At 34.2% G+C, this 15,961-nt stretch overlaps 3 protein-coding genes across 3 annotated transcripts; all 3 read left to right on the forward strand.

Moving 5' to 3' along the window:
* Positions 1–2,019: 2,019 nt before the first annotated feature.
* LOC121404185 (eukaryotic translation initiation factor 4 gamma 3-like) lies at positions 2,020–4,103 on the forward strand. Its single transcript, XM_041593404.1, has 7 exons — positions 2,020–2,156; positions 2,404–2,893; positions 2,950–3,173; positions 3,246–3,392; positions 3,465–3,687; positions 3,750–3,851; positions 3,916–4,103. Exons 1-7 carry the CDS (start codon positions 2,079–2,081, stop codon positions 3,975–3,977), a joined length of 1,326 nt encoding a protein of 441 aa, XP_041449338.1. The 5' UTR covers positions 2,020–2,078; the 3' UTR covers positions 3,978–4,103.
* Positions 4,104–6,703: 2,600 nt separating this feature from the next.
* LOC121404183 (eukaryotic translation initiation factor 4 gamma 3-like) lies at positions 6,704–9,231 on the forward strand. The gene is made up of 7 exons (XM_041593402.1): positions 6,704–6,840; positions 7,087–7,576; positions 7,633–7,856; positions 7,929–8,075; positions 8,148–8,370; positions 8,433–8,534; positions 8,599–9,231. Exons 1-7 carry the CDS (start codon positions 6,763–6,765, stop codon positions 8,658–8,660), a joined length of 1,326 nt encoding a protein of 441 aa, XP_041449336.1. The 5' UTR covers positions 6,704–6,762; the 3' UTR covers positions 8,661–9,231.
* Positions 9,232–11,444: 2,213 nt separating this feature from the next.
* On the forward strand, positions 11,445–13,555 carry LOC121404184 (eukaryotic translation initiation factor 4 gamma 3-like). The gene is made up of 7 exons (XM_041593403.1): positions 11,445–11,553; positions 11,801–12,290; positions 12,347–12,570; positions 12,643–12,789; positions 12,862–13,084; positions 13,147–13,248; positions 13,313–13,555. Exons 1-7 carry the CDS (start codon positions 11,476–11,478, stop codon positions 13,372–13,374), a joined length of 1,326 nt encoding a protein of 441 aa, XP_041449337.1. The 5' UTR covers positions 11,445–11,475; the 3' UTR covers positions 13,375–13,555.
* The last annotated feature ends 2,406 nt before the right edge of the window (positions 13,556–15,961 follow it).

The following is a 15,961-nucleotide window of genomic DNA, read 5'->3' on the forward strand; positions in this document are numbered from 1 at the left end:
AAAAACGAAATAAACTAGTACTTAAATAAATACTCACTTTATAAATGCCCAGTAAATCAAACATGTGAACGGTAAGAGGCGCCAAGAACGTTATCAGTCAGAATACACTTTGCGCCGCTAAAAAATATAAAACCTACTTCGAAAACACTACACTAAATACTATAACTAAGCTTTCAGATTTAAAACCTACTTCGAAAACACTACAGTAAATACTATAACTAAGCTTTCAGATTTACAGATTGAATGGTAGGTAACAATGGAAATATGTTAAGCAATAATTAAAAAATCTACTCAATATCAAATATTAAGTAGATTGGGTAAGGTAAATGGTATATTTATAAAGGTATGGCTCTAGAAAATAATTCAAAAGCTGGATAAAAAAAATGTCTTTTCAATTACTATTTAGATAGGAACATTGAAAATCCCTTGCTGTAAGAGACACGATGAATATATATTGAGAGGGATCGAATAACAGCCAGAATCATCGTCCATCAAAAACTTTAACACATCATCAACATAAAACAGAAAATTGGATACTTAATGCTGTCACAATGGACATGACGGAGAGAAGCATGCTGAATTGAGTCTATTGATACATGGATAACACTAGTCAACACGACAATTAGGCTGTGGCCCAAAATGAATTTTTCTTATAGATTTCGGGGTTTACAATTTTTTAACGAATTATGTTTTTTTTTATAGTTTAGTTTTTTTTTAAAGAATTTTTTAAAATCTGGTATTTTTTAATGTTTTTTTTTTCAGAGGTACAGGTAATTGGTACATGTAGAATCTTCATGTTAGATGTAGAATATACATAGTAGATGTAGATAACATATGTAGCAAAATAATGTTAAATGTAAAATTTTTTTTTAAATTCTAAAATTCTAAAAAATTATATGCTCAAAAATTTATATACTGACTGAGTACGGGTATAAGTAGATTCGCGTCCCCAGAAGCCACTCACACGTTCCTTCTCGTTTTCATTTGATCTTTGACTGTAATTGGAAGCAGACGTGTAAATTTTCTCTAAAAAAAAAAACATAAAAAAAAATAATTTTTAACAATTTCGAATACATCAAACTTTGCATATGGATGAAAATTTGTAATTGGATTCCGTTTCCGATGCAAACGAATACCAGGTTAAAAACCAACGCGATCGGAAGGCACTTCCCATACCTGGACAAATACTTGCCAAGTAGATTTGCCATCTTACGAGGTCTCCTTTTTGTATTAACAATTTTTTTCTAAAAAAAAATTGCAATTCGTGTAACTATTTTTGTTGCTTTTGATTATAACACTAGTCAACACGATTTTTCCTCAAGGAACAAAACCAACTTTTTATTAAAGATTTGGGGCTTAGAAATGGTTTGATGATATTTTTTTTTTTTCTATGGCAGAACTTTTTTTTGAAGAATTTTTTAAATCTGGTATTTTTTTTAAAGCTTTTTTCAGAGGTAGCGATAGTTTTTTTCACATAACTTTAGTATCTTACGTCTGGTTGTAAAGAACTTTGCTATTGTGAAAAGATAATTAAAACAGCTAGAAGTGAAGCCCAAACACTTTGTGATTACAGCTTACCGTCTGGGAAATATAAAGCATTGAAATGCAAAAATGATGATTTTTGTGCGGTATTTTTTACGAAATTTTGACTTTAAAAACTCAGGAAAAGTCGAAGAAAAATTATATCTTGTGTCCTCTATTTTTTTGTGTATAGGTGCGTTAATTTGGCGTCGTTTGAGGTATCGCTCATTAAAATCTATGGAGAGACTTTGGAGCTAAAATTCGTTAACCAAACCTAAAATATGGAAAAAATGCACAAAAAATACCTTTTGGTAGGTTGCGGGCCCAACTACCAATTGGGAAAAAAGCGAAAGAAAAAGGGTTGTACATTTGGTACCTGATCGCGTTCCTTTGTTCCCAATGGGCAGTTGAGTTCGCAACCTTCCAAAAGGTATTTTTTGTTAATTTTTTCCATATTTTAGGTTTAGTTAACGAATTTTAGCTCCAAAGTCTCTGGATCATCACAGGGATCGCGGGAGAATTCGTCTTCTCGCGCTGGACAGCAGGGTCGCGGCTTGATGAACTCTTCAGTTCAGAAGTCTGCTAGTCACTCAAAATATACACAACAGGCTCCATCAGCTCGAATTACTGGCAAGGTAGCTAACAAAATCCTGTTTATTTTTCCCACTTTGTTAGTAGGAAAGGATTCAGACGTAATTTAATCGGATCGGTTGTCATGGTCAGCGAAACTCGAACAGCAGGCTAAAACTTTTGATTTTAAAGTTTTGGCTCCAAAAAACGGAACTAAAGTGTTTTAGTTGGCCCATGAAAGACAAACTGAATCATATAATTATTAGCTTGGTCTCTAATAAATAATTGTATAAATATTTTATTCACAAACAGGCACAAAGCTCACTAGGAAGTTCTGCTATCAACGTTGGAGGCCTTTACAGAGGTGGCGATCAGCAGTCAGCTGCGTCTAGTACCAGTGCCGATACAACTTCCGTACAGATAAATCGATCAGTGGCACCGGTGGCCGTGTTCAGCGAGCCCAGTGATGCTGACATAAAGCTCATCAAGGCGGTTGTCTCGGAAATGATTGAGCTGGCTGCTGCATCCAAAAGTGTAACTCCGACGGTAGTTGGGTGTATGAAGCGGATACCAGAGGACATGTGTTGTGGTTTCTTGTACTACATATTAACCGATTATTTGCATCTGGCGAATGTAGGAAAACAGTACAGACGGTATCTGGCCATTACCGTGGCGCATCTCATACAACATAACTACATCTCCGTGGATCACTTTAGACTGGCGTACAAAGAATTTGCCGAGTGCGCAAACGATTTAATTTTTGATATTCCAGAGCTCTGGCTGTATATTCTGCAATTTGCCGGTAATACAAAAGCATGACTTCCATTTCTGACATGTCATTAATCGATTCCTTCGCAGGGCCACTAATTGTAAAGAAAATATTGACGGTATCAGATCTGTGGAACAATTATCTGAAAGACAACAGCCCATCAAACGTGGGTAAAAAGTTCCTCAAAACCTATTTGACATATTGTACACGAGAAGTAGGACCGAACTTCACCCGTTCCATGTGGATCAAGTTCAACCTGCACTGGTCCGACTTTATGCCTGACAACGAAGTTATCGATTTCATTGAGACCAATGTAAGTTTGTCACCTAAATGACATACAAATGTAAAGATGTAACTTCAATTATTTATATATCATTTGAGACAGAGACTAGAGTATGTCGAAAACGAGTCGAAGTCGCCAGTGATTGAGCAGCGGGAGACACCAGAGAAGCACGTTAAAAATGTGATAGAACATATAGAACATTTGCTAAAGGAAGGAGCGACGGCAGACTGCATCATCGATTACAGTAACGTAAGTCTCGTAGTTGTTTGAAGTACTTGTTATTTAATAATAACAAAATTCCTTTTTTGATGATTCCCTCAGGGCAATATTTTGGTGGCTGATAAACTATTTATTAGAGGCTTGACTGAAACGTTGTGTAATTTTGCAATTGTCTACAAGGAGAACAGCTACAAACTTGAGCCCGAAATCTTCCAAAAGTTTTGCATACCAGTTTTGCAGCGATACATCTACTCGCATGAAGATCATCAATTGGAATGCCTTTATTCTATGCAGTTACTGGTGCATAGCTTAGAGCATCCTAGAGGTATGAAAATACATGTGCATATAGCATTTACATATACATATATTATTTCTTGATTGGTTTAGGTTTATTGAGTGAACTAATTGGTGAGCTATATGATACCTATGTTATACAGAAGGAGTCGCTATGTAAATGGCGTGATTCAAAGGATCAATCCGCTGGGAAGGGTAAGAGCAAAAAACTCACGCTCTTTTTATCAATACTTGATTTGGTTTTTATTTTCATTATTAGGCGTTGCTGTAAAAAGTCTTAATCCCTTCTTTAACTCAATATTCAATGATGAAACCAACTAAAGCAGCACAGTTGACATGGACAGCGCGTTAGGAGAATAAAAAAAAACAATATATTTAAATTTGTAATAAAATTAATTAAACAGAAAGCTGGTTTGTGAAGAGAGCTCTTTATCAGTATAACTATGATACGATATGGACTTATCTTAATAGATATTGTGGTCCTTGCATTACGAGTACATGCAATAATGCGAACCCAGAGGAAATTCCTAGTTATAAATGGTTGCTCTTACAATATAGCTATAGAACACCACAAAAAGGGACAAGAATTGCTTTGGCTAGTCTAGTTCGATAACACGACTACTAAATAGACAGCTACAAATGTACGCGAAGGCGAATTTAGAAAATTTATACGAATCCCAATTTGGAAGTGAAAAAAAAAACAGATTAAAGTGAAAATAGAATTTCCCAGTACAGCTTATAGATTTAACTGAATAATCGATTATGTTTCTATCTCTAAGAGATTATCCATCTATTTGTAACTTGAACAGAACGATAAAGTTTTAAATATAATGTTTTTAAAGGTGAAAAACAACAAACGGAAACATCACATGCGTATTTTACTTAAAAAATTAAATATATGTACATATAACTCTTTTAAGAAAATATATAACAGTTTGAAATCAAATCTAACTACAGTTACACTTGCAAAGCCTATAACACTGGCGTGTTCTGTGATTCGGGAATAAATTACGTGCTGAATAATCGGAAAAAAACGAAATAAACTAGTACTTAAATAAATACTCACTTTATAAATGCCCAGTAAATCAAACATGTGAACGGTAAGAGGCGCCAAGAACGTTATCAGTCAGAATACACTTTGCGCCGCTAAAAAATATAAAACCTACTTCGAAAACACTACACTAAATACTATAACTAAGCTTTCAGATTTAAAACCTACTTCGAAAACACTACAGTAAATACTATAACTAAGCTTTCAGATTTACAGATTGAATGGTAGGTAACAATGGAAATATGTTAAGCAATAATTAAAAAATCTACTCAATATCAAATATTAAGTAGATTGGGTAAGGTAAATGGTATATTTATAAAGGTATGGCTCTAGAAAATAATTCAAAAGCTGGATAAAAAAAATGTCTTTTCAATTACTATTTAGATAGGAACATTGAAAATCCCTTGCTGTAAGAGACACGATGAATATATATTGAGAGGGATCGAATAACAGCCAGAATCATCGTCCATCAAAAACTTTAACACATCATCAACATAAAACAGAAAATTGGATACTTAATGCTGTCACAATGGACATGACGGAGAGAAGCATGCTGAATTGAGTCTATTGATACATGGATAACACTAGTCAACACGACAATTAGGCTGTGGCCCAAAATGAATTTTTCTTATAGATTTCGGGGTTTACAATTTTTTAACGAATTATGTTTTTTTTTATAGTTTAGTTTTTTTTTAAAGAATTTTTTAAAATCTGGTATTTTTTAATGTTTTTTTTTTCAGAGGTACAGGTAATTGGTACATGTAGAATCTTCATGTTAGATGTAGAATATACATAGTAGATGTAGATAACATATGTAGCAAAATAATGTTAAATGTAAAATTTTTTTTTAAATTCTAAAATTCTAAAAAATTATATGCTCAAAAATTTATATACTGACTGAGTACGGGTATAAGTAGATTCGCGTCCCCAGAAGCCACTCACACGTTCCTTCTCGTTTTCATTTGATCTTTGACTGTAATTGGAAGCAGACGTGTAAATTTTCTCTAAAAAAAAAAACATAAAAAAAAATAATTTTTAACAATTTCGAATACATCAAACTTTGCATATGGATGAAAATTTGTAATTGGATTCCGTTTCCGATGCAAACGAATACCAGGTTAAAAACCAACGCGATCGGAAGGCACTTCCCATACCTGGACAAATACTTGCCAAGTAGATTTGCCATCTTACGAGGTCTCCTTTTTGTATTAACAATTTTTTTCTAAAAAAAATTGCAATTCGTGTAACTATTTTTGTTGCTTTTGATTATAACACTAGTCAACACGATTTTTCCTCAAGGAACAAAACCAACTTTTTATTAAAGATTTGGGGCTTAGAAATGGTTTGAGGATATTTTTTTTTTTCTATGGCAGAACTTTTTTTTGAAGAATTTTTTAAATCTGGTATTTTTTTTAAAGCTTTTTTCAGAGGTAGCGATAGTTTTTTTCACATAACTTTAGTATCTTACGTCTGGTTGTAAAGAACTTTGCTATTGTGAAAAGATAATTAAAACAGCTAGAAGTGAAGCCCAAACACTTTGTGATTACAGCTTACCGTCTGGGAAATATAAAGCATTGAAATGCAAAAATGATGATTTTTGTGCGGTATTTTTTACGAAATTTTGACTTTAAAAACTCAGGAAAAGTCGAAGAAAAATTATATCTTGTGTCCTCTATTTTTTTGTGTATAGGTGCGTTAATTTGGCGTCGTTTGAGGTATCGCTCATTAAAATCTATGGGAGAGACTTTGGAGCTAAAATTCGTTAACCAAACCTAAAATATGGAAAAAATGCACAAAAAATACCTTTTGGTAGGTTGCGGGCCCAACTACCAATTGGGAAAAAAGCGAAAGAAAAAGGGTTGTACATTTGGTACCTGATCGCGTTCCTTTGTTCCCAATGGGCAGTTGAGTTCGCAACCTTCCAAAAGGTATTTTTTGTTAATTTTTTCCATATTTTAGGTTTAGTTAACGAATTTTAGCTCCAAAGTCTCTGGATCATCACAGGGATCGCGGGAGAATTCGTCTTCTCGCGCTGGACAGCAGGGTCGCGGCTTGATGAACTCTTCAGTTCAGAAGTCTGCTAGTCACTCAAAATATACACAACAGGCTCCATCAGCTCGAATTACTGGCAAGGTAGCTAACAAAATCCTGTTTATTTTTCCCACTTTGTTAGTAGGAAAGGATTCAGACGTAATTTAATCGGATCGGTTGTCATGGTCAGCGAAACTCGAACAGCAGGCTAAAACTTTTGATTTTAAAGTTTTGGCTCCAAAAACGGAACTAAAGTGTTTTAGTTGGCCCATGAAAGACAAACTGAATCATATAATTATTAGCTTGGTCTCTAATAAATAATTGTATAAATATTTTATTCACAAACAGGCACAAAGCTCACTAGGAAGTTCTGCTATCAACGTTGGAGGCCTTTACAGAGGTGGCGATCAGCAGTCAGCTGCGTCTAGTACCAGTGCCGATACAACTTCCGTACAGATAAATCGATCAGTGGCACCGGTGGCCGTGTTCAGCGAGCCCAGTGATGCTGACATAAAGCTCATCAAGGCGGTTGTCTCGGAAATGATTGAGCTGGCTGCTGCATCCAAAAGTGTAACTCCGACGGTAGTTGGGTGTATGAAGCGGATACCAGAGGACATGTGTTGTGGTTTCTTGTACTACATATTAACCGATTATTTGCATCTGGCGAATGTAGGAAAACAGTACAGACGGTATCTGGCCATTACCGTGGCGCATCTCATACAACATAACTACATCTCCGTGGATCACTTTAGACTGGCGTACAAAGAATTTGCCGAGTGCGCAAACGATTTAATTTTTGATATTCCAGAGCTCTGGCTGTATATTCTGCAATTTGCCGGTAATACAAAAGCATGACTTCCATTTCTGACATGTCATTAATCGATTCCTTCGCAGGGCCACTAATTGTAAAGAAAATATTGACGGTATCAGATCTGTGGAACAATTATCTGAAAGACAACAGCCCATCAAACGTGGGTAAAAAGTTCCTCAAAACCTATTTGACATATTGTACACGAGAAGTAGGACCGAACTTCACCCGTTCCATGTGGATCAAGTTCAACCTGCACTGGTCCGACTTTATGCCTGACAACGAAGTTATCGATTTCATTGAGACCAATGTAAGTTTGTCACCTAAATGACATACAAATGTAAAGATGTAACTTCAATTATTTATATATCATTTGAGACAGAGACTAGAGTATGTCGAAAACGAGTCGAAGTCGCCAGTGATTGAGCAGCGGGAGACACCAGAGAAGCACGTTAAAAATGTGATAGAACATATAGAACATTTGCTAAAGGAAGGAGCGACGGCAGACTGCATCATCGATTACAGTAACGTAAGTCTCGTAGTTGTTTGAAGTACTTGTTATTTAATAATAACAAAATTCCTTTTTTGATGATTCCCTCAGGGCAATATTTTGGTGGCTGATAAACTATTTATTAGAGGCTTGACTGAAACGTTGTGTAATTTTGCAATTGTCTACAAGGAGAACAGCTACAAACTTGAGCCCGAAATCTTCCAAAAGTTTTGCATACCAGTTTTGCAGCGATACATCTACTCGCATGAAGATCATCAATTGGAATGCCTTTATTCTATGCAGTTACTGGTGCATAGCTTAGAGCATCCTAGAGGTATGAAAATACATGTGCATATAGCATTTACATATACATATATTATTTCTTGATTGGTTTAGGTTTATTGAGTGAACTAATTGGTGAGCTATATGATACCTATGTTATACAGAAGGAGTCGCTATGTAAATGGCGTGATTCAAAGGATCAATCCGCTGGGAAGGGTAAGAGCAAAAAACTCACGCTCTTTTTATCAATACTTGATTTGGTTTTTATTTTCATTATTAGGCGTTGCTGTAAAAAGTCTTAATCCCTTCTTTAACTCAATATTCAATGATGAAACCAACTAAAGCAGCACAGTTGACATGGACAGCGCGTTAGGAGAATAAAAAAAAACAATATATTTAAATTTGTAATAAAATTAATTAAACAGAAAGCTGGTTTGTGAAGAGAGCTCTTTATCAGTATAACTATGATACGATATGGACTTATCTTAATAGATATTGTGGTCCTTGCATTACGAGTACATGCAATAATATGAAAGTGTATAACATATGTAAAATAAAGCGAACCCAGAGGAAATTCCTAGTTATAAATGGTTGCTCTTACAATATAGCTATAGAACACCACAAAAAGGGACAAGAATTGCTTTGGCTAGTCTAGTTCGATAACACGACTACTAAATAGACAGCTACAAATGTACGCGAAGGCGAATTTAGAAAATTTATACGAATCCCAATTTGGAAGTGAAAAAAAAAACAGATTAAAGTGAAAATAGAATTTCCCAGTACAGCTTATAGATTTAACTGAATAATCGATTATGTTTCTATCTCTAAGAGATTATCCATCTATTTGTAACTTGAACAGAACGATAAAGTTTTAAATATAATGTTTTTAAAGGTGAAAAACAACAAACGGAAACATCACATGCGTATTTTACTTAAAAAATTAAATATATGTACATATAACTCTTTTAAGAAAATATATAACAGTTTGAAATCAAATCTAACTACAGTTACACTTGCAAAGCCTATAACACTGGCGTGTTCTGTGATTCGGGAATAAATTACGTGCTGAATAATCGGAAAAAAACGAAATAAACTAGTACTTAAATAAATACTCACTTTATAAATGCCCAGTAAATCAAACATGTGAACGGTAAGAGGCGCCAAGAACGTTATCAGTCAGAATACACTTTGCGCCGCTAAAAAATATAAAACCTACTTCGAAAACACTACACTAAATACTATAACTAAGCTTTCAGATTTAAAACCTACTTCGAAAACACTACAGTAAATACTATAACTAAGCTTTCAGATTTACAGATTGAATGGTAGGTAACAATGGAAATATGTTAAGCAATAATTAAAAAATCTACTCAATATCAAATATTAAGTAGATTGGGTAAGGTAAATGGTATATTTATAAAGGTATGGCTCTAGAAAATAATTCAAAAGCTGGATAAAAAAAATGTCTTTTCAATTACTATTTAGATAGGAACATTGAAAATCCCTTGCTGTAAGAGACACGATGAATATATATTGAGAGGGATCGAATAACAGCCAGAATCATCGTCCATCAAAAACTTTAACACATCATCAACATAAAACAGATAATTGGATACTTAATGCTGTCACAATGGACATGACGGAGAGAAGCATGCTGAATTGAGTCTATTGATACATGGATAACACTAGTCAACACGACAATTAGGCTGTGGCCCAAAATGAATTTTTCTTATAGATTTCGGGGTTTACAATTTTTTAACGAATTATGTTTTTTTTTATAGTTTAGTTTTTTTTTAAAGAATTTTTTAAAATCTGGTATTTTTTAATGTTTTTTTTTTCAGAGGTACAGGTAATTGGTACATGTAGAATCTTCATGTTAGATGTAGAATATACATAGTAGATGTAGATAACATATGTAGCAAAATAATGTTAAATGTAAAATTTTTTTTTAAATTCTAAAATTCTAAAAAATTATATGCTCAAAAATTTATATACTGACTGAGTACGGGTATAAGTAGATTCGCGTCCCCAGAAGCCACTCACACGTTCCTTCTCGTTTTCATTTGATCTTTGACTGCCATTGGAAGCAGACGTGTAAATTTTCTCTAAAAAAAAAAACAAATAAAAAAAAATAATTTTTAACAATTTCGAATACATCAAACTTTGCATATGGATGAAAATTTGTAATTGGATTCCGTTTCCGATGCAAACGAATACCAGGTTAAAAACCAACGCGATCGGAAGGCACTTCCCATACCTGGACAAATACTTGCCAAGTAGATTTGCCATCTTACGAGGTCTCCTTTTTGTATTAACAATTTTTTTCTAAAAAAAATTGCAATTCGTGTAACTATTTTTGTTGCTTTTGATTATAACACTAGTCAACACGATTTTTCCTCAAGGAACAAAACCAACTTTTTATTAAAGATTTGGGGCTTAGAAATGGTTTGAGGATATTTTTTTTTTTCTATGGCAGAACTTTTTTTTGAAGAATTTTTTAAATCTGGTATTTTTTTTAAAGCTTTTTTCAGAGGTAGCGATAGTTTTTTTCACATAACTTTAGTATCTTACGTCTGGTTGTAAAGAACTTTGCTATTGTGAAAAGATAATTAAAACAGCTAGAAGTGAAGCCCAAACACTTTGTGATTACAGCTTACCGTCTGGGAAATATAAAGCATTGAAATGCAAAAATGATGATTTTTGTGCGGTATTTTTTACGAAATTTTGACTTTAAAAACTCAGGAAAAGTCGAAGAAAAATTATATCTTGTGTCCTCTATTTTTTTGTGTATAGGTGCGTTAATTTGGCGTCGTTTGAGGTATCGCTCATTAAAATCTATGGAGAGACTTTGGAGCTAAAATTCGTTAACCAAACCTAAAATATGGAAAAAATGCACAAAAAATACCTTTTGGTAGGTTGCGGGCCCAACTACCAATTGGGAAAAAAGCGAAAGAAAAAGGGTTGTACATTTGGTACCTGATCGCGTTCCTTTGTTCCCAATGGGCAGTTGAGTTCGCAACCTTCCAAAAGGTATTTTTTGTTAATTTTTTCCATATTTTAGGTTTAGTTAACGAATTTTAGCTCCAAAGTCTCTGGATCATCACAGGGATCGCGGGAGAATTCATCTTCTCGCGCTGGACAGCAGGGTCGCGGCTTGATGAACTCTTCAGTTCAGAAGTCTGCTAGTCACTCAAAATATACACAACAGGCTCCATCAGCTCGAATTACTGGCAAGGTAGCTAACAAAATCCTGTTTATTTTTCCCACTTTGTTAGTAGGAAAGGATTCAGACGTAATTTAATCGGATCGGTTGTCATGGTCAGCGAAACTCGAACAGCAGGCTAAAACTTTTGATTTTAAAGTTTTGGCTCCAAAAAACGGAACTAAAGTGTTTTAGTTGGCCCATGAAAGACAAACTGAATCATATAATTATTAGCTTGGTCTCTAATAAATAATTGTATAAATATTTTATTCACAAACAGGCACAAAGCTCACTAGGAAGTTCTGCTATCAACGTTGGAGGCCTTTACAGAGGTGGCGATCAGCAGTCAGCTGCGTCTAGTACCAGTGCCGATACAACTTCCGTACAGATAAATCGATCAGTGGCACCGGTGGCCGTGTTCAGCGAGCCCAGTGATGCTGACATAAAGCTCATCAAGGCGGTTGTCTCGGAAATGATTGAGCTGGCTGCTGCATCCAAAAGTGTAACTCCGACGGTAGTTGGGTGTATGAAGAGGATACCAGAGGACATGTGTTGTGGTTTCTTGTACTACATATTAACCGATTATTTGCATCTGGCGAATGTAGGAAAACAGTACAGACGGTATCTGGCCATTACCGTGGCGCATCTCATACAACATAACTACATCTCCGTGGATCACTTTAGACTGGCGTACAAAGAATTTGCCGAGTGCGCAAACGATTTAATTTTTTATATTCCAGAGCTCTGGCTGTATATTCTGCAATTTGCCGGTAATACAAAAGCATGACTTCCATTTCTGACATGTCATTAATCGATTCCTTCGCAGGGCCACTAATTGTAAAGAAAATATTGACGGTATCAGATCTGTGGAACAATTATCTGAAAGACAACAGCCCATCAAACGTGGGTAAAAAGTTCCTCAAAACCTATTTGACATATTGTACACGAGAAGTAGGACCGAACTTCACCCGTTCCATGTGGATCAAGTTCAACCTGCACTGGTCCGACTTTATGCCTGACAACGAAGTTATCGATTTCATTGAGACCAATGTAAGTTTGTCACCTAAATGACATACAAATGTAAAGATGTAACTTCAATTATTTATATATCATTTGAGACAGAGACTAGAGTATGTCGAAAACGAGTCGAAGTCGCCAGTGATTGAGCAGCGGGAGACACCAGAGAAGCACGTTAAAAATGTGATAGAACATATAGAACATTTGCTAAAGGAAGGAGCGACGGCAGACTGCATCATCGATTACAGTAACGTAAGTCTCGTAGTTGTTTGAAGTACTTGTTATTTAATAATAACAAAATTCCTTTTTTGATGATTCCCTCAGGGCAATATTTTGGTGGCTGATAAACTATTTATTAGAGGCTTGACTGAAACGTTGTGTAATTTTGCAATTGTCTACAAGGAGAACAGCTACAAACTTGAGCCCGAAATCTTCCAAAAGTTTTGCATACCAGTTTTGCAGCGATACATCTACTCGCATGAAGATCATCAATTGGAATGCCTTTATTCTATGCAGTTACTGGTGCATAGCTTAGAGCATCCTAGAGGTATGAAAATACATGTGCATATAGCATTTACATATACATATATTATTTCTTGATTGGTTTAGGTTTATTGAGTGAACTAATTGGTGAGCTATATGATACCTATGTTATACAGAAGGAGTCGCTATGTAAATGGCGTGATTCAAAGGATCAATCCGCTGGGAAGGGTAAGAGCAAAAAACTCACGCTCTTTTTATCAATACTTGATTTGGTTTTTATTTTCATTATTAGGCGTTGCTGTAAAAAGTCTTAATCCCTTCTTTAACTCAATATTCAATGATGAAACCAACTAAAGCAGCACAGTTGACATGGACAGCGCGTTAGGAGAAAAAAAAAAAACAATATATTTAAATTTGTAATAAAATTAATTAAACAGAAAGCTGGTTTGTGAAGAGAGCTCTTTATCAGTATAACTATGATACGATATGGACTTATCTTAATAGATATTGTGGTCCTTGCATTACGAGTACATGCAATAATGCGAACCCAGAGGAAATTCCTAGTTATAAATGGTTGCTCTTACAATATAGCTATAGAACACCACAAAAAGGGACAAGAATTGCTTTGGCTAGTCTAGTTCGATAACACGACTACTAAATAGACAGCTACAAATGTACGCGAAGGCGAATTTAGAAAATTTATACGAATCCCAATTTGGAAGTGAAAAAAAAAACAGATTAAAGTGAAAATAGAATTTCCCAGTACAGCTTATAGATTTAACTGAATAATCGATTATGTTTCTATCTCTAAGAGATTATCCATCTATTTGTAACTTGAACAGAACGATAAAGTTTTAAATATAATGTTTTTAAAGGTGAAAAACAACAAACGGAAACATCACATGCGTATTTTACTTAAAAAATTAAATATATGTACATATAACTCTTTTAAGAAAATATATAACAGTTTGAAATCAAATCTAACTACAGTTACACTTGCAAAGCCTATAACACTGGCGTGTTCTGTGATTCGGGAATAAATTACGTGCTGAATAATCGGAAAAAAACGAAATAAACTAGTACTTAAATAAATACTCACTTTATAAATGCCCAGTAAATCAAACATGTGAACGGTAAGAGGCGCCAAGAACGTTATCAGTCAGAATACACTTTGCGCCGCTAAAAAATATAAAACCTACTTCGAAAACACTACACTAAATACTATAACTAAGCTTTCAGATTTAAAACCTACTTCGAAAACACTACAGTAAATACTATAACTAAGCTTTCAGATTTACAGATTGAATGGTAGGTAACAATGGAAATATGTTAAGCAATAATTAAAAAATCTACTCAATATCAAATATTAAGTAGATTGGGTAAGGTAAATGGTATATTTATAAAGGTATGGCTCTAGAAAATAATTCAAAAGCTGGATAAAAAAAATGTCTTTTCAATTACTATTTAGATAGGAACATTGAAAATCCCTTGCTGTAAGAGACACGATGAATATATATTGAGAGGGATCGAATAACAGCCAGAATCATCGTCCATCAAAAACTTTAACACATCATCAACATAAAACAGATAATTGGATACTTAATGCTGTCACAATGGACATGACGGAGAGAAGCATGCTGAATTGGTCTATTGATACATGGATAACACTAGTCAACACGACAATTAGGCTGTGGCCCAAAATGAATTTTTCTTATAGATTTCGGGGTTTACAATTTTTTAACGAATTATGTTTTTTTTTATAGTTTAGTTTTTTTTTAAAGAATTTTTTAAAATCTGGTATTTTTTAATGTTTTTTTTTCAGAGGTACAGGTAATTGGTACATGTAGAATCTTCATGTTAGATGTAGAATATACATAGTAGATGTAGATAACATATGTAGCAAAATAATGTTAAATGTAAAATTTTTTTTTAAATTCTAAAATTCTAAAAAATTATATGCTCAAAAATTTATATACTGACTGAGTACGGGTATAAGTAGATTCGCGTCCCCAGAAGCCACTCACACGTTCCTTCTCGTTTTCATTTGATCTTTGACTGCCATTGGAAGCAGACGTGTAAATTTTCTCTAAAAAAAAAAACAAATAAAAAAAAATAATTTTTAACAATTTCGAATACATCAAACTTTGCATATGGATGAAAATTTGTAATTGGATTCCGTTTCCGATGCAAACGAATACCAGGTTAAAAACCAACGCGATCGGAAGGCACTTCCCATACCTGGACAAATACTTGCCAAGTAGATTTGCCATCTTACGAGGTCTCCTTTTTGTATTAACAATTTTTTTCTAAAAAAAAATTGCAATTCGTGTAACTATTTTTGTTGCTTTTGATTATAACACTAGTCAACACGATTTTTCCTCAAGGAACAAAACCAACTTTTTATTAAAGATTTGGGGCTTAGAAATGGTTTGATGATATTTTTTTTTTTCTATGGCAGAACTTTTTTTTGAAGAATTTTTTAAATCTGGTATTTTTTTAAAGCTTTTTTCAGAGGTAGCGATAGTTTTTCACATAACTTTAGTATCTTACGTCTGGTTGTAAAGAACTTTGCTATTGTGAAAAGATAATTAAAACAGCTAGAAGTGAAGCCCAAACACTTTGTGATTACAGCTTACCGTCTGGGAAATATAAAGCATTGAAATGCAAAAATGATGATTTTTGTGCGGTATTTTTTACGAAATTTTGACTTTAAAAACTCAGGAAAAGTCGAAGAAAAATTATATCTTGTGTCCTCATTTTTGTGTATAGGTGCGTTAATTGGCGTCGTTTGAGGTATCGCTCATTAAAATCTATGGAGAGCTTGGAGCTAAAATTCGTTAACCAAACCTAAAATATGGAAAAAATGCACAAAAAATACCTTTTGGTAGGTTGCGGGCCCAACTACCAATTGGGAAAAAAGCGAAAGAAAAAGGGTTGTACA

The sequence above is a fragment of the Drosophila obscura genome, unplaced genomic scaffold, assembly GCF_018151105.1.
Source record: "Drosophila obscura isolate BZ-5 IFL unplaced genomic scaffold, ASM1815110v1 contig_187, whole genome shotgun sequence".
Classification (NCBI taxonomy): Eukaryota; Metazoa; Arthropoda; class Insecta; order Diptera; family Drosophilidae; genus Drosophila; species Drosophila obscura.